The sequence below is a fragment of the Coturnix japonica genome, unplaced genomic scaffold (genome assembly GCF_054131305.1).
Source record: "Coturnix japonica strain WE unplaced genomic scaffold, WE-NBRP24 Scf146, whole genome shotgun sequence".
Taxonomy (NCBI): domain Eukaryota; kingdom Metazoa; phylum Chordata; class Aves; order Galliformes; family Phasianidae; genus Coturnix; species Coturnix japonica.
Genome location: NW_028189049.1, coordinates 40,406 through 57,695, shown reverse-complemented (window position 1 = coordinate 57,695; position 17,290 = coordinate 40,406). Strand labels below are relative to the sequence as shown.

Here is a 17,290-nt window from a genome sequence, read left to right as displayed (position 1 = left end):
CGAGCCGCCCCCACGTGGCGCCGTGAAGCCGCCGGTTCGTTCGGTCCGACGGTACCGACGGTACCCGCCGAACCGGGCCGGTTCGAGTCCGGTTCGAGTCCGGTTCCAGCCCGGTTCGAGCCCATTGTGGAGCCGTTGTAACGCGGTGCTGCTTCACTCGGCCTCTCCCAGCACGGAGAGCCCCGTGGTGGCCGCCCGGTGCAGCGGGAGCCAACCGGGATCCAACGGGGCCGCCCGGTAACGGGGAACCGGGAACCGAAGGCAGAACCCCGGGGCTCCGTGTCCGCTCCCGGCCGTGTCCGCTCCATGCCGGCAGCTCCATGTCCGCACACACACGGCACCTCCCGGTGCTCCATCCCCGTTAACACTCCCGGTGTCCCGTTGTGCCCACGCTCCCCGTGTCCGGTCCCGCTGTCGGTACAACCGGCCGCCGGCGGCGCTGTCGTTGTTCGCCGCTCCCCGTCGGTGGGCGGACCCAGGCGCTCCCCGCCCCGCAGCCTCCCGAGCGGAGCCGCCGCCGCTGCCGGATCCCGATGCCGGGAGCTGAGCGCTGAGGGCGGCCCCGAGATGGGGATTCTCAGCATCACGGACCAGGTACGGGCCGATCGTCCACCCCGCCGAACCCTCATTGAGTCCGGTGGGGCCGCTACGCGAGTCCGGGGATTCGCGGCCTACCGGGCCGAGCCGCCGCCCCAGGCCGCGGGGCCTCCAACCGGATCCCACCTGCTGCTGGGCCCGGCCCGGAGCCCCGTGATGCTGCAGCGCCGGGATCCGCGGAACGAACGGGGCTCGGAGCCGCCGCCGGGGCCGCGCGGTGCAGCGGGGGGGGATCGGCTCCGGGATAGGCCGCACCGGGGCCCGCAGCGCTGGGACGGCCCCGGTGCCCGCAGCGCGGCCCGCACGTGGCTCCATGAGCCGCTTCCGTGCCCGCTCGGTGGGGCCCGGGGATCCACGTACGGTCAGAACCGGGCCCGGTTGGGTCCGAACCTCTCGGTAGGGGATGGATGGTGGAGGGGGGGGGCGTCTATATTCGGTTAAAACGGAACTTCTCCGGTCTCCGGTCAGCGGGTTTCTCCGGTTTCTCGTTCCCCGTTGATGGCGGTGGGTGTGTCGGCCGTCGGTGCCCGTTTTGGGGTGATTTATGTGGGTTCTTTTGAACGTGGAACCGGAGGATGCTGAGTTTGCTTCGTTCCGAACGGATGAGTCACTCGTTCCCCCTCCGAACCGGGATGATCCCACCGGGTTTAATGCTTTCAGGTGGATGATGCTGGGCTGGGATGGCTGCAGGGAGCTGACAGTGCTGGGCACGGGGCTGCCCCATAAAATACATGGGATATAGGGCCACTATTAGGGATGGGAGGGTGATGATAAACCCCACAGCTGAGTTTGGCCACCCTATGGTTCACCATTCTGCAGTCAGCTTGGGCTCTATAGCACGGAGCTTATCTAACAATCCTTTGAGCCTTCCCCATCCAAAACCCATCCAGAATCCAAGCAGAAAGCTCTTTACCCCCAATGCAGCGTTATTCCTTCCTTCCTCATAATATAAACCAGGCAACATGACAAACAAGTGCCCTCTCTGAGTTCAGCTTCCACATCTAAACAGCTAAAACACATCTACACACCACATGGGCACATCCATTCTATACCAAGGACTGATATATACATGCTCATGTCCCTTTGGGCACACTCAGTTGTATATAAGTGCCCACCTCCTCCTTCCCCATATCCCATAGACCCTTCACTGGGTTCTTTTCCTATCCCAAGCAATTCCTGTTGCTTGCTTGGCCATAGCGAGTTGTAGGACTGTTATCGATGGGTTCCTTTTGCTGAAGTAATAGGTTGGCTTTTAAACTGATGTATTAATCCCTATTGCTAAATGATATCAGTGATATGAAAACCGCCTCCGCTGCCTTGAAGGTTGGTCCCTGGTTGAGCTGAACCGTATCCTGCTCCTCATGTGGCCCGTGCTCTGTTTTGGGTGTTGGATGGGGCTCCCACCTTCACCCCCCACCCATCCCTCTCTCTGCAGCCTCCTCTGGTCCAAGCCATCTTCAACCGCGATGTAGAGGAAGTGCGGTCGCTGCTGAATCAGAAGGAGAATATCAATGTACTGGTGAGTGCTGCCCAGCCCCACAGCTTGGACCCACATCCAGCTCCTGGCCTTCCCAGCATTGCCATCCTACAGCCAAGGGGGGAGATGTGGGTTGGTGAATGGGTTTGGGGTGGGCACTTTGCAGGACGTTTAGGGCTGGGGGCTCCACGTTTCAGGATTCCAATAGTGTTTGCTGTGCTTTGTTCTGTGGCCTCCATGGTGTATAATGGGGTGTGTGGAAGGATGGGGTTCCCATCTATCTCTGGAGAGCTCTTCCTGAAGCCTTTGGTGGTACAAAGCGTAGCTGGGAGGTGGGACGGGGCTCAGCTCCACCTTTGGGATGCTGACCCAGAACAGTGTGATGAGAACACAACCATGAAGTTGTTCCCTATAGAGTAAGGGGGATTGGAGCTGGTTAACAAAGCAGAGTGAGCCTCGTGGGTGCCAGGAGGTGCTGCTCATCTCTGGGACGTCCCCATGGGTCCCCATTTCCTCTGCTTTTGGATGAGCACTGCTGTGTTCTGCTTCACCACCTTGCTGGGGCTCAGCTCTGTGCTTGGCACGTGCTTGTGGCAGAGCATCTGAAGGGCTGAGGGCTTCTCCTTGTGCCTGCCTGGGTCAGGGACTGGGCAGCAATTCGTCCTCGCTGTGAGTGTTGGGATTGTTTTGCTGGGCTCTCGTGCAGCTGCCGAGGGAATAAACCCACGATTGTTAATGGGTAATTTCCTTCTGCTGTGCAGGTTTCGAGATGTTGTTGCTTGTTTGCTGACCTGCCAGCTGGGTTTCACTTTCACATCCTCCTGCCTGGCCGTGCCAGCTCAGCGTGCTGCAAAAAAAACGAGGCTCCCACTATTTCCCAAACAGTCCTTAATGCTCCGAAAAACGATTCTTTTTCTCCTCATAACACAAAATGTGGGACTGGAAGCAAGTTGTGCTCTTCTAGTTTTCTCCTTGCTTGCTTCCCAGCCTTGGTACGTGGCACTTCCCTGAGGGGTGTCTGAGCTGAGGGTCTCAAGACAGAGGTTATACAGGGCCCGGCTCTGAGCAAACAGAAGTGAAAGGTGATTTTTATTCAGCTGATCCAACCAAGGCTTGGAGAGGGGCTTTACAAGCCTTGTTGGCCTCCAGTGGTGGGCTGCAGGAGCTGTCTGCAGTTCCCAGGGTGGGATGTTGCTTGTTTGGAGCAGCTTTCCTCATTGCATGCCCTGAGCCATCCGTATATGCTGTGCTGGGGCAGGAGGGGCTGTGTTGGGTGGTCCCCCGGCCTCAGAGCTGATGGCAGATCTCCTTCCTTCCATCCCTGCTCAGGACCAAGAAAGACGAACACCTCTGCATGCTGCTGCCTACATAGGAGATGTTGCAATCCTCGAGCTCCTCATACTGTCAGGTAAGGGCCAGGGCTCAGGTGCTTTGCTCAGCACCGGGGCTGCCTTTAGGGCATCGTTCTGATCCCTTCTGCGCTCAGGGGTGCAGAGTAGCAGGGGTTGGTCACCCTCCAAACAGCCTTGTGCTCGTAATTAAGCCAATGGGTTTGAAGCCAGGGAAAGATTAGGAAATGTTGCTGTAATCCTAAGAGGTTTGTTCAGACGGAGAAGCGTCGTGGAGCTGAACTAACAGAGGTAGGCACCCAGCCAGGAGGGAGCTGAGTGCTGGGGCTCTGCTGTGGCTGTTTGGCTCGGTGGGGAGGTGCAGTCACTTCACTCTGCTTTGCTGCATCCTTTGCATTGCACTGGCACAGCCTCCAAGGGATGTAGCTTGTTCCTGGGCTTTGTATTCACCTTAATCTCAGCACAATCCCTTTTTGCAGCAGGGTTGGTGCTGGTGCCTGCAGGAGCCCCTTGTGACAGCACCCATAGCAGCAGTAGCTCACCTCTGTTCCCTGACCGTCTCCTTTTGTTCCTCCTCAGGTGCTAATGTTAATGCAAAGGACACTGTTTGGCTCACCCCGTTACACCGCGCTGCGGCTTCTCGCAACGAGGTATGTGCTGATGGGAGGAGGAACGTTCCTCTTTTGTCTGACTTTGGCTCGGATAGTTGCTCGTGTTGGAGCTGGGAGAGGATGACTTTGTAATCCAGATGCTTAAAATGAGAGCTGGCAAAGATCCCCTCTATTCCCTCCATCCTTCAGGAGCCAGCACGTGGGTTTTCCTCACGCTGCCCTCCTGCCTTTCCCCCCCCTCCCAAAGGCTTTGGATAATCCAGCTTTATGTTTCCTTGAGGGATAATGGGGCTCCCTCTCTCTTTTTGGAGCCAGTTCCAAGAGATCTTGTTGGAAAGATTTTCTGACGTTTGGCTTTTGTGGGTTTAACTTCATCCCACTTAACTTTGTCCTGTGTTGGGGTTATTTGAGAGCAAGAAACGTTGCGGTTGTGTTGATTGGAGCCAGGGATCAGCAGCTCTGAATCTGACACGCAGGGCAAGTTACCACACATCAGCTGGCTCCTTGGATTGTCTTAATTGGCAGCAAACAGGAGATGAAATACATGAGCGTAAAGCTCTGCCAAAGGCATCTCCTATGGGCTATGAGCATGTGTGGACAGTCACTGTGTGTCTAGAAGGCAGGAGGTGCTGCAAACATGGGGCAGCAGAAGGGGCAAATGGTTGTAGAATGCAGCTCAAAGGGTTCCATTTATCATCCTTCTGGGTGCTCTGCACCTCCTTGGTCACAAATGAGTCCTCACTGACAGTTACATCCTATGGCTCAGATGTGTTTCTCCCATTCCGGTACCCCCGTGCAGCTGCATTTCACAGCTGTGCTTAAGCTGGGATGAGTCTATGGGCTGAGTTAGAGCTCTCCCTTCTTTTCCTCCTACCAGAAAGCACTTCACCTCCTCCTGAAGCACTCGGCAGACGTCAATGCCCGCGACAAGTATTGGCAAACGCCTCTGCACGTCGCTGCTGCCAACCGGGCCACCAAGTGTGTGGAGGCCATCATCCCCCTGCTGAGCACTGTCAATGTTGCGGACCGCACGGGCCGCACGGCGCTGCACCACGCTGTGCACAGCGGCCACCTCGAGGTGGGTGATGGGGTTCAGGTGTAGGTACCTCGTTGCATCCTCCTGTCCTGTGTCTGGGCTGCTCCTGTAGCACTGGAGGGGATGGAATGGCAGCTTTGCCCCTCATACTGCTTTTCTCCACCCAGATGGTGAACCTGCTGTTAAACAAAGGGGCCAGCCTGAGTACTTGTGACAAGAAGGATCGCCAGCCCATCCACTGGGCAGCTTTTCTGGGTAGGTTCCCAATGAGGCATCACCCTCATTTCTTCTCCCCTGTTCCATGGGGTTCGCCTTGCAGTGCTCCCTGCAGCTGTGTTGCCTGTGTGCCCATTGACTTTCACTCCTGTCCCTCCCACAGGGCATTTGGAAGTTCTGAAGCTGCTGGTGGCCCGTGGAGCTGATGTGATGTGTAAGGACAAGAAGGGCTACACCCTGCTGCACACAGCTGCAGCCAGCGGGCAGATCGAAGTTGTGCGTCACCTGCTGCGGCTGGGGGTGGAGGTGAGCCCAAAGCTGGGGGGCCAGGAGCTGGAGAGGGTGGGAGTGTGGGCTGCTTCGTGGCTACCCTTCTATTTCACCCCTTTTTTCCTTCCCAATCCTTAAATCCTTTGTGTTTGCTGCTCCTTCAGATCGATGAACCAAATTCCTTTGGTAACACTGCACTTCACATCGCCTGTTACATGGGCCAAGATGCCGTGGCCAATGAACTGGTCAATTACGGCGCCAACGTCAATCAGCCTAACGAGAAGGGCTTCACCCCTCTGCACTTTGCTGCTGTCTCCACCAATGGGGCCCTGTGCCTGGAGCTCCTCGTCAACAACGGGGCTGATGTCAACTTTCAGGTCTGGTGCTGAAGGGCTGAGCCCTGGGTTGGGGACACGGGGATCCGCTGCCCTCGGGGTGGTGACAGGAGCCTGATGTGACTTTGCTTGTGCTTTCCACAGAGTAAGGAAGGGAAGAGCCCCTTGCACATGGCTGCCATCCACGGGCGGTTCACACGTTCACAGATCCTCATTCAGAATGGTGAGTGGCTGCTGTTTCAGTGCTGTTTCATGGGGGCTGCTGCCCTGTGCTGACTGGGGCAATGGAGGGCACATGAGCTCCTAAGGGCAGTGAGTACAGAACAGAGCACTGAAATTCCAGCCAGGTCAGAGCAGCTGAGGCCAAAGCCGTGCTGCTATGACCAGCCTGAAAGACAATATTCCTGTGGGAGGGCAGCAGGCTTGGCAGCACCCCAGGGGTTCAGCCAGAGACCTGGGGGCTGAATGCATCCCTTCCTTGGGGACAAGGGGAGATGTAATGCCCTGGGTTGGCAGGTGGGCTCTCCCAGCACAGACAGCAGCTTGCAGTTCTCCTGCATGATACAGAATGGACTCAAGTTATCAGCCATGTTCCTGAGATGGGACACGGCCATCACAACAGCCTGGGCCTCCTTCATCACTCCCAGCACAGTCTGAGCCTCTTTCAGAGCAAGGTTGCTTCCTGGGATTAGAGTGCAGAGATCCACTGGTAACACTTGACTTTCCCTTTCCAGGCAGTGAGATTGACTGTGCTGACAAATACGGCAATACCCCCCTCCACGTTGCTGCTAGATATGGCCATGAGCTGCTAATTAGTACTTTGATGACGAATGGTGCTGACACTGCAAGGTGAGGAACATCTCTTCCATCCCTCTGCCTATTTGGGCTGGAGGGTGCATGGACGGCCCACGCTGACCCTGTCCCCTTTCCTGGCAGGCGTGGGATCCACGACATGTTCCCTCTGCACTTAGCTGTTCTCTTTGGATTTTCAGACTGTTGTCGTAAGCTACTTTCCTCAGGTGGGTGGCTCAGCCGTCCCCTGCCCGGTGGGGGGCACCAGGGTGAGACCTGCAGCTCCCTGACTCCTTGCACTCTGCCCTGCAGGTCAGTTGTACAGTATCGTCTCCTCGCTGAGCAACGAGCACGTGCTGTCTGCAGGCTTTGATATCAACACACCTGACAACCTTGGGAGGACTTGCCTCCACGCTGCTGCTTCCGGAGGGTGAGCTGAACACTGGGTGCTGTGCCCAGCTCTGGCAGGCAGTAGGGTTATATGTTCAGAGCCAGCAATGGAGAGGGACACCTCTGGACCCTGTTATGTTGTTGAGTCTGATTCATCCCAACCTCTGCAGCCTGGGACTATTTACCTTTATTTAATGCAGAGCTGTAAAGCTCGCTTGGCTGAGATTTGCGAAGGCTTCACAAACTGAAGCAGCAGGGTTTAGCTGGCCATTTAAATGCCTCACATTGTTCAGTTTCACCATGCAGTGCAGGACAGCGCTTGAAATGCAGGAGGCACAAGAGGGTGATTTTAGAGAGCAGGGAAGGGCTTTGTATGAGCAGCATCCAGCCATGGCTGGAGATGACAGGCTGCACTGAGCTCCACACAGCCAGGCTGTGTGGGTGAGAAGTGTAGCTGCCTTGTCTGCAACTAGGAGGAGTTAGTGTTCCTGCTGTGCCCCATTCTCATCTGTGTCTAACCGGTCTCCCTAACTCCTGTAGGAACGTTGAATGTCTTAATTTGCTGTTGAGCAGCGGTGCTGACTTGAGAAGGAGAGATAAATTTGGAAGGTAAGCATGCTGTGGGCATTGCAAAGGTGATCCTTCTGCAGCAGCTGGGTTTGGGCTGGGCCTTTCCCTAATCTGTGTGTGGTGTTTAAAGCCTCACAGCAGTAGCGTAGGGCTCAGCTGGGGTTTAGGTGATGCCAGCTGAGTCTGGGCAGGCTGCTTGCTCAGGCTTGGTATCAGAAGGCAAAATATTGCCTCCAGGGAGGATTTTGGATCTAATGCCCTGCCTATGCTGCTTCCTTGACCCCATATATCCCCCAGATGTCTGGCTCTGGCTCTTTAAATGGAGCAGCTGACCCAAAAGTGGGGTGCAGCTCAGCAGCTGGGGTGGGCAGCTCCCTGGGTCCTGCTGATGCCCCACAGGTTTCTCTGTGACAATCAATGCTCCTCAGCCCTATCTCCTTTCCCCTCCCCAGGACTCCACTGCACTACGCAGCTGCCAATGGCAGCTATCAGTGTACAGTGACATTGGTCACTGCAGGAGCCAGTATTAATGAGGCTGACTGTAAAGGCTGTACCCCCTTACACTATGCTGCTGCTTCGGACACGTACAGGAGGTGAGTGTGTGACCTGGCCACCTCCTCAAGCGGTGCCTTGTGAGGAGGGGGATGCATCATGGAGGTGGGAGGGAATGGTCAGCAAACTGATGGGGGCTTCTGACCTTTCAGAGCAGAGACTCATTCAGGAAACAGCCATGACACTGATGAGGAGCCACTGAAGGAGTCCAGGATGAAGGAGGCATTCTTGTGAGTCGATGCAGCCCCATCTGTCTGTTCATAAAGCATTTACTCTCACATCAAGCAGGGGGTTCCTTCCTGGGCATGCTTTTCTACTCACTGTTTTCCTGATCTCCTGTTCTCTCTCTCTTGTTGCAGTTGTTTAGAGTTCTTGCTGGATAATGGTGCTGACCCATCCCTCCGGGACAAGCAGGGATATACTGCTGTCCACTATGCAGCTGCGTATGGCAACAGGCAGAACCTCGAACTGGTGAGTAAAGCAAAGCCTTGTGTGCTGCAGGAGATGGGGTGGCCCCCTGGAGCCTTGCAGTGTCCAGCTGTGTGCTTTGCAAGCACTGCAGTGCCAACATTTATCCAGAAGGAAGGGAGGTAGACGGAGTGTGGGTTGAAGCCTCCGTGATAAAGTGTTTTTAGGGGGTCACTTATAGTTTTGTGTTTCTATTGTTACAGCTCCTGGAAATGTCTTTTAACTGCCTGGAGGATGTGGAAAGCACCATTCCAGTCAGCCCTTTGCACTTAGCTGTAAGTACGGCTGGCCCAGCACCAGGGTGGCAGAGGGCACTTGGCTGTGTGCTGGGGTTCGCTGTGCCCTGAAGAGCTGCTGCTCCCCAGCAGCGTGGGCTGGGCCACCACGTTGGCCAAAGAGCTGCGTGGGGCAAAGCAGGAAGGGAGGCAGCAGCCTGGGGCCTGGCTTTTCCCACAGGCCGTGGTTCGAAATCCCTTTGGTTTGCATTTGGGGCTCTTTGCTTTTACTGTTTCATGGTCACCTCGTCTGCAGGTGTGGGATGGGAGTGCATCCCAGGGCAGAGGTGGGATGGGAGTGCAAACACAAGGCAGCAGAACCATCCCAGGGTTAAATCTTCAGCCCCTCCAGACTCTGCTTTGACGTTACCTGCTCTGTCCTCAGGCCTATAATGGTCACTGTGAAGCCCTGAAGACACTTGCTGAAACCCTCGTGAACCTGGATGTGCGGGACCACAAGGGGCGGACAGCCCTGTACCTCGCCACGGAGAGAGGCTCCACCGAGTGCGTGGAGGTGCTCACCAGCCACGGCGCTTCTGCCCTGGTGAAGGAGAGGAAGAGGAAGTGGACCCCTCTCCACGCTGCAGGTGATGAGGCTGGGGGCTGTGAGGGAGCCAGGGATGCTCGTTTATCCATTTCCCGGCTGCTTATTAGGGAAGGGGAAAGGGCTGTGGCTCAGGGTGATGCTTGTGGTCAGGATGGGACCGATGCTGTGCAACACCTGCAGAAGGTGAGGGCCCAGTTGCCCAGCAGCATTTGGGAGAGGACACCAGTGGCTTCTGCACACACGTGTGTTTAGCTCAGCTTGTGCATGTGCTGATCAGCCCTGCAGCCTAGCAACCATGTAATGAGTTTGCTCAGCCACGTGTGCCTGGCTGCTCAGCAGGAGCCTGCACCTTTGGTGGCAGCTGGAAGGAGGGACTCATCAGTGCAGGTTTGTGACACCTTTCCTCTCCTGTCCCCAGCTGCCAATGGGAATACAGATTCCCTGCACCTCCTGATAGACAGCGGGGAGCGGGCAGACATCACCGATGTCATGGACATCCACGGCCAGTGAGTTTATCTGCGTGTTTCTCTGGGGCTGCGTCGCGGGGTGGTGGGGTAGGATTGAGGGCAGCACTTGAGCCCAGCACAATGGCAAGCCCTCTCCTCCCCACAGAACCCCACTGATGCTGGCGATCATGAACGGCCACGTTGACTGCGTCCACCTCCTCCTGGAGAAGGGATCCACAGCTGATGCAGCCGACAAGAGAGGAAGGACTGCTCTGCATCGGGGGGTGAGTGCATCTCTTGGTGTGCCTGGAGCCACGCAGCTTCTGCTCTGATGCCTCCTTGCTTGGAGGACAGGCAGGTGGTTCCTATTGGCACAGGGATCCTCAGTGAAAGAGCCCAATTCCTCTTCCTGGAAAGCAGTGTTTGAGAAGGGGATAGCTCTGTTGTAAACTGATGGAATGACGAGTTCTGATCTTGTCCTCTCTTGTGGCACAGGCTGTGACGGGCTGTGAGGACTGCCTGGCTGCTCTGCTAGACCACGATGCCTTCGTTCTGTGTCGGGATTTCAAAGGCCGGACCCCGATTCACTTTGCATCGGCGTGTGGGCACTTAGAAATCCTGAGGACCTTGCTGCAGGCAGCCCTCTCTACTGACCCTCTGGACTCTGTGGTGGACTACAGCGGTTACTCACCAATGCACTGGGCTTCATACAGTGGTAAGAACCAGGGCTGGGCCCCATCCCACCCACCTCTGTTCTGACTGGGTGCTGATGGCCTTATGTCTCTCTTTCCTTACAGGGCATGAAGATTGTCTTGAATTGTTACTTGAACACAATCCATTTGCATACCTAGAAGGAAACCCCTTTACTCCATTGCACTGTGCAGTGTAAGTAGTGTCGGGAGCTGCCCTGGGTTCTTCTCATCAGGTGATGTGGGAGAGGGGTATGAGGCCAGAGCAGGCTGCAGCCTGCAGATGGAGCTCCAAACGCTGTCCTGTTTGCCAAGGGCTCCTCTCTGGGTGGCAGCAACAGCTCAGGGTTATACAACCCTCTTGTCTCAGCTCCCCTGTAGCAGGAAGGTGGCTGCCAGACTCTGGGGGGGCCTCTGGGAGCTGCAGGGCGTTTGTCTCATTGGCTGTGTGCAGCACATCCAGGGCTGGCATGCATGGGATCCACGTGCCAGCTTGGTGGGGCTACTGAAGTGGGAGGGTCAGCCCCTGGAAACCTGACAGCAGAGGGATGAGCAAAGCAGTTCTGTGACATGGCGTTGTGGTTCCTTGACTGTCATCAGAGAAGATAAAGGATGTTTTATCCTAAGCAACTCCATACTAGCTGCTGTTGGCTCTTGAACCCCAGGAGCCTGCTCCTCATTCCAATTGCAGCCATGCTAATGCTGCTGCATCTTGTTCTAACTTTCCTTCTCATCCCCACTGCAGAATTAACAACCAGGACAGCACTGCTGAAATGCTGGTGGAAGCATTAGGTGCCAAGATTGTTAATAGCAGAGATGCCAAAGGAAGGTGAGCGCAGACTTGTCGCTCTCTGTGTTGCTGCTGAGTGGTGGTTGTGACTCCTACAGCTTTTCCTTTTCACTGTGGCCGTGGGGATCCCAACAGGAGAATGGCAGCAGTGCTAACTGACCTGTCTTAAAGTCTGCCTGGGGGAAGTTCATTGGGTGGCTGTGGGAGGGAATGGATGCACCCAGTGGAGAAAAGCAATTCTGCTGTTTCTGCTCTTCCCCTGGCATGGAATCATAGAACGGCTTGGGTTGGAGGGGACCATTAACATCGAGTTCCAACTTTGATATCCCCGAGGGTGTCTTCAGGCCTAGGCAGTGCATTGTGTGCCCTTCTCTTGACCTGAGCTCTCCTTTTCCCAGGACACCCCTTCACGCTGCTGCCTTTGCAGACAACATCCATGGTTTACAGCTGCTGCTGCGCCACCAAGCCGAGGTGGACACAACTGACAAGCTGGGGAGGACTCCCCTCATGATGGCCTCTGAGAACGGGCACACTGCAGCAGTTGGTACGTGGTTAGTCCCTTCCCCAGGCACTGCCAGTCGGCAGAGAGCTGTAACCACACAGCATTGCTGTGCACGTCCTGCATTGGTGCCTGGGACCTCTCTGGGGGGGAGTGGAGGGGTTTGGTGCTTTCAGCTGTTCCTGGGGCTGTCAGCCACACCAACACGGCTGCTTTCCCCAGCTTGGGTTGTGAGACCCCTCTGCTTCCTCTGGGGTCCTTTGGAGCCAGGCTGTGCTGCTCCTGCTCATCAATATGTGGCTGCTGCCCCCACTGCCGTGGTCTGAGCTTCACTTTCTGATGGCAGCTGTCCCTCCTCGTTTCAGAGTTCCTGCTGTACCAAGCGAAAGCAAATATAACTGTGCTGGATGTCAACAAGAACACAGCTCTTCACCTGGCCTGCAGCAAGGTAGGCAGCCAGAGCCCAGAGACATTGCAGGGGAGGGAGTGTAGGAAACAGCAGCTCTCATTGAAGACCATTCTGAAGTGGTGATCTGTTCCAGAAGGAGCAGTGTTTAGGGAATGTCTCTGAATCCAAGGGAATTGCTTTGTGCCTTGACAGCACCCAGCTCCTGTCTGCTGTGCTGGCTGCCTGTGTGCTATAAACAGTTCATTCTCCTTTCCAGGGTCATGAAAAGTGTGCCTTGTTGATCCTGGGGGAAACCCAAGACCTTGGCCTTATCAATGCAAGTAACAGTGCTCTGCAGATGTGAGTATTTGGACAGCTGGCACCGGGGAAGGGGGGAGGGTGGAGTGGAAATCAGGGCTTTGCAGGGGGGTGGCGAGGCCTGGGTGAGAGCAAAGAGAATGATGGAAGGAGGTGTGCTTGTTTAGTGCATTCAATGAGTACCCAGCCTTGATGCATACAGTAATTCCAGCACTGTGCACTGCTTTGGGAGGGTGTCCTGCTGCTCCAGGGCCTGATTGCTGCACTGTGGCCCCAGCCTGCACCTGACCACTCTCTCCCCTCCCCAGGCCGCTCCACATTGCTGCACGGAATGGGCTGGCCACTGTCGTCCAGGCCCTGCTCAGCAGAGGTGCCACCGTGTTGGCTGTGGATGAAGAAGGTGTGTGTTGCTCACGGGTGGCCGGGCCCTGTGTGGGGCTCAGGGGCTGCGTGGGGAGGCGGTTGGCCGGTGCTGGGAGGATTTCCCACCCCTTCTGCGTTTAAGCTGCATGTGCTCAGTCAGGGTGAAGGCATTGACACCCTGTCACCCTATATAAAAGCATTCCCAGGTCCCAGAGGGGTTTCAGATATGTGTCTCTTAACCTCATGCATCTTATGGGCTTTTAGTCTTGTGTATCTCCTGGGCTTGCTTGCCAGTGTGCCAACCCAGCCCAGCCTGAGCTGTTGCTAATCCACTGACTCACTGGCGAGTTGGCAGAAGCTAGTTGCTGCCACCAGACGCTGTTTATTCCAGTAGTTTTTGCTCTGCTGGAACACCTTTAAGTTGTGAAAAACATCATTAGGTCAGCTCTGCTGCCAGGGCTTCTGAGGCTTCTGTAATTCACCTCCTGCTGATCTCAGCACGCTTCAAAGCAATTGCAGAAATGGCAAGGGTTACCGGTGCCCAGAAGCAGGATATGAACAGAAATCCATACAGGGCATGAAAGCTGCCCCTTGCAGGGCACTGGGTGACACAGAGTGGGAAAGCAAAAGACTTTCCCTTCCCCTCTTTCCCTCCAGCCTGTGCTGGGGGTCCTGGGGAGCAACCCCTTCACCTCCGGCTTTGTCCTAGGTCATACCCCAGCCTTGGCATGCGCCCCCAACAAGGACGTTGCCGACTGCCTGGCACTTATCCTCTCCACCATGAAGCCTTTCCCACCTAAAGACGCCATCAGCTCTTTCAGCTTCAACCTCCTCAAGAACTGCGGCATTGCAGCCAAAACCGCGGCCTGCGGGGCTCTGCCCAATGGCAGCACCTGCCCCTACAGCAAGGACCGGCACAATGCCATCGGCTTAGACGGCTGTTACTCGGAGTAGCTTAAACTATGGGTGACCTAATATCTTATTATATTTATTTAGAAATTCTATAAATATAGGGCACTTTAAAGGAGAACAAGACTGGGCAGGCCTTCTAGCATGGCCAAGTAGACCAAGAGTTCAACGCTTCCTCTTCTTGCTGCAGCACCAGCGTGGTGCTAGCGCTGCTAATTGCTGTAACGAGGGGCTGGCAGTGCTGCCCTGGTGGCACGGGGCTGCCTTGAACACCAAGCCACGCTCCTCCAGCCATTTGCATCCCTCATGTGGCATCCGCTGCTTCCATTGGGCTGCGTGGCCACAGAGAACCAAAATGAGGAAAAACTCTTTAATTAAATTAAAAAAAGCTAATTGGGACCATCCATTGGGCTGCAGATGGGAAGAGGATTTGGCTCCCAGCTCTTGGGGGTGGATTGAAATCGGTTCCGTTGGCATCCCCATGCTGTCTGCAGGCTGGAACGGGGAAGCCTGAACTCTTGGTGGGGTGTGGGGTTTGGGATCGGGGTGGTCTTGCAGCCGCTGGGGTGGGTGCTAGCTCCTGGCCAAGTGCCACTGTAATGCTCCTCTCTGAGTCACTTTTCTCTCATGCTCATCCTTCGATTCCAATACAAACACTTGAATCAAGATCTACTGTACCTGGGACACTAAAATACCCTTTTGGCAGCTGTCATTTTTATGCAAAAACGGGTGCTGCTGCCCGACTCAGCGGTCTGCGCGCCGCGGACGCGCTGCTGGAACCTCACTCCCCACACCAGGCACTTTAGGGATTCTGTTGGTTATCTGCTTTTGGTTTGGTTGGGTTGGTTGGTTTTTTTGTTTCCCTCCTCTCTTGACAAAACGTTGGATCCTAAGAGCCGATTCTTGGGATTCCTTTTGGAGTTTTCGTTCTCTGTGTCGCGTGGCTGTTCCCACGCGAGAGTCAGTGTTGCTTTTCTTTTTAAAAAAGAGAAAGGTTATTTATAAAGAAACAAGCATTTACCTTTTAAAAACAGAAAAAAAACAAAAAAAAAATCAACAAAAATAATAATTAAAAAAATATATATCTGAAACTTTTAGCCTTTAAATAAGGAAGAAAATGCACTTCAGAGTCCTTATTCACAACCCTGATAGGTCCGTATTTATTTTTCTAACGCAGCATGTTGGCAGGTTTTATTAGCGTGCATGTATGTGAGATCATTGGGTGTTTTTGGGGTTTTTTTTTTGTGCTTGTTTTGGGTTTTCTAATTTTAGAGATCATATTTATAATGCAGGTTTGAAGCATTCGAGAAACGTTGCACTGTTGGGTCTTTTTTTTTTTCTTGTTAGTTTGGTTTTATTTTTCTTCGGAATTACTGTAACATTATCACGTGCAAAACAGATACTCATTGCTCCATATCACGAGTCTGTGCAAAGCCAAAGACTGGGCACTGAGAAAGGGAAGGGGCTGATGGGGTCAGGCAGCCCATGGTTGGCATTTACTGCTGACTTTGACACCGTGTTTGGGCTGGGGGAGGCCCTGGGAGTGAGGGCAGGCCCTGGGAAAGCTGCAGCCTGCTCATGGCCTGCTTGGTTCCTGTTTGTGGCATGTTTGTGGCTTGTTTTTGGCCTTTTTTGGGTCTGTTCTTGTCCTGCTCACGGCCTGTTCTTGGCCTGTTCGTTGACCGTTTGTGGCTTGCTCAGGGCCTGTTCATGGCCTGCTTGGGGCCTACGCATGGCATGTTTGGGGCCTGTTCACATCCCATTCACCAACTGTTTGTGGCCTGTTCATGGCCTGCATGAGACTTGCTTGTGGCCTGTTTTTGGCCTGCTTGGGGTCTGTTCATGTCTTGCTCATGGCCTGTTCTAGGCCCACTCATTGCCTGTTCATGGCTTGCTTGCAGCCTGCTTGGGGCCTACTCATGGCCTACTTGGGGCCTGTTCATGGCCTACTTGGGGCCTGTTCATGGCCTGCTTGGGGCCTGTTCATGGCCTGCTTGGGGCCTGTTCATGGCCTACTTGGGGCCTGTTCATGGCCTACTTGGGGCCTGTTCATGGCCTACTTGGGGCCTGTTCATGGCCTACTTGGGGCCTACTCTTGGCATGTTTGGGGCCTGCTTGGGGCCTGCTCACGTTCACGATCTGTTTGTGGCCTGTTCATGGCCTGCTTGAGACCTGCTCATGGCCTGTTTTTGGCCTGTTTGGGGTCAGTTTATATCCTGCTTATGGCCTGCTTGTTGCCTGTTCACGGCTTGTTTGCAGCCTGATGGTTCCTGTTTGTGGCCTGCTCAGGGCCTGTTCATATAGCCTGCATGGGGCCTGCTCGTGTTGTGTTCAGGGCCCATTCATGTCCCACTCATGGCCTGTTCATCATGGCTTGCTTGCAGCCCGCTTGGGGCCTGTCTGTGACATATTCATGGCCTGTTTACAGCCAGTTTGTGGCCTGCTCAGGTCCTGCTCCTCCAACCCCATCCCTCCCGCTCCCGCGGTGCCTCTGGGTTCTGCATAGTGTAGGAAGGAAAGCGTTTCTTTAACCAAAACGGCGTCTTTTGTTTCTTGTTACCTGTTGGAAGTTGCTCTTTGTCACATTGGTGCAGGCCGTCCCTGGGCAGCGGGAGGCAGCGCCTGTTGCACTGCGGCTTTCTTTTACCAAAGCCCAACCCTCAGAACCAAATAGGGAGCCCTGGCCTTTGGGTGACGAGCACATTCTTTGTGTCTCACACAGGAGTGTCCCCAGTGATGCTCCTGGTGCCCCGGTAGCGGTGCCATGGTGCAGGCTGTGCTCCTTTGCTTCTCTGCCCCCCTATCTTGGGGCTCCCCGCTCACCCCCCGTCCTCCAGCTTGAAGGAAAGTGTTAACCTTTCTGCACCGAATACCTCAGTTGGGAACCAGAGCTCACAAAACTTGAATTCAAAGGTCCTTTTTTTTGAAGATCCTTTTCAGTATTCTGCAGAGAAGAACTGGAAAAAATAAAAATAAAAAAAAATAAGAGATTTGTTTACATGGCTGCCGAGCCCGCACTTGCTGCGTCCTTTATCTCCCGGCTCCTCGCCGATGGCCGTCGCCTTTTCCTGCGGGGTGGGAGAATGGGTCCAAAGTCCCCACTGCCGTGGCCACGGAGCACCGGGCCGTGCCGTGGGGTGGTGGCAGAGCTCAGGCTGCCGGTGCCGGGTACAGACGTCGGCTGGCTGGTGCGTGTCGGTCCATCACAGCTTTTTCTGTAGCCAGGGCGAGAGAATTCCTTAGAGCACACAGAGCACGCTGCTTTTCCTTCTCTCTTTTCTATTGTTTCCCAGTATCGTTGTGTTTTTTCAGTTCCTTTTACCAAACCCCATCTCTTTTTGCCTTCTGTCCGCGCTCTGCGTTGTCACCTCAACGCGACCACTGAACTCTGAGACAATCAATG

The 17,290-nt window shown here is 55.0% G+C and overlaps 1 protein-coding gene across 1 annotated transcript; it reads left to right on the top strand.

Moving 5' to 3' along the window:
- Nucleotides 1-467: 467 nt before the first annotated feature.
- On the top strand, nt 468-16,885 carry ANKRD52 (ankyrin repeat domain 52). Its single transcript, XM_015886890.3, has 28 exons — nt 468-594; nt 2,033-2,116; nt 3,404-3,482; nt 4,003-4,073; nt 4,912-5,112; nt 5,238-5,325; nt 5,450-5,592; nt 5,721-5,933; nt 6,036-6,114; nt 6,626-6,740; nt 6,828-6,910; nt 6,996-7,113; nt 7,614-7,682; nt 8,096-8,236; nt 8,348-8,425; nt 8,555-8,666; nt 8,867-8,938; nt 9,324-9,525; nt 9,904-9,991; nt 10,098-10,215; nt 10,427-10,646; nt 10,729-10,816; nt 11,366-11,449; nt 11,809-11,954; nt 12,275-12,357; nt 12,575-12,657; nt 12,924-13,015; nt 13,688-16,885. Exons 1-28 carry the CDS (start codon nt 568-570, stop codon nt 13,930-13,932), a joined length of 3,222 nt encoding a protein of 1,073 aa, XP_015742376.1. The 5' UTR covers nt 468-567; the 3' UTR covers nt 13,933-16,885.
- The last annotated feature ends 405 nt before the right edge of the window (nt 16,886-17,290 follow it).

Excerpts from the sequence above, each read along its gene's own strand:
- ANKRD52 (XM_015886890.3), top strand. The coding sequence starts at position 568 with ATGGGGATTCTCAGCATCACGGACCAG. Across the intron at positions 10,817-11,365 it reads ACTCCATTGCACTGTGCAGT|AATTAACAACCAGGACAGCA; the intron begins GTAAGTAGTGTC and ends TCCCCACTGCAG. Across the intron at positions 12,358-12,574 it reads TTCACCTGGCCTGCAGCAAG|GGTCATGAAAAGTGTGCCTT; the intron begins GTAGGCAGCCAG and ends TCTCCTTTCCAG.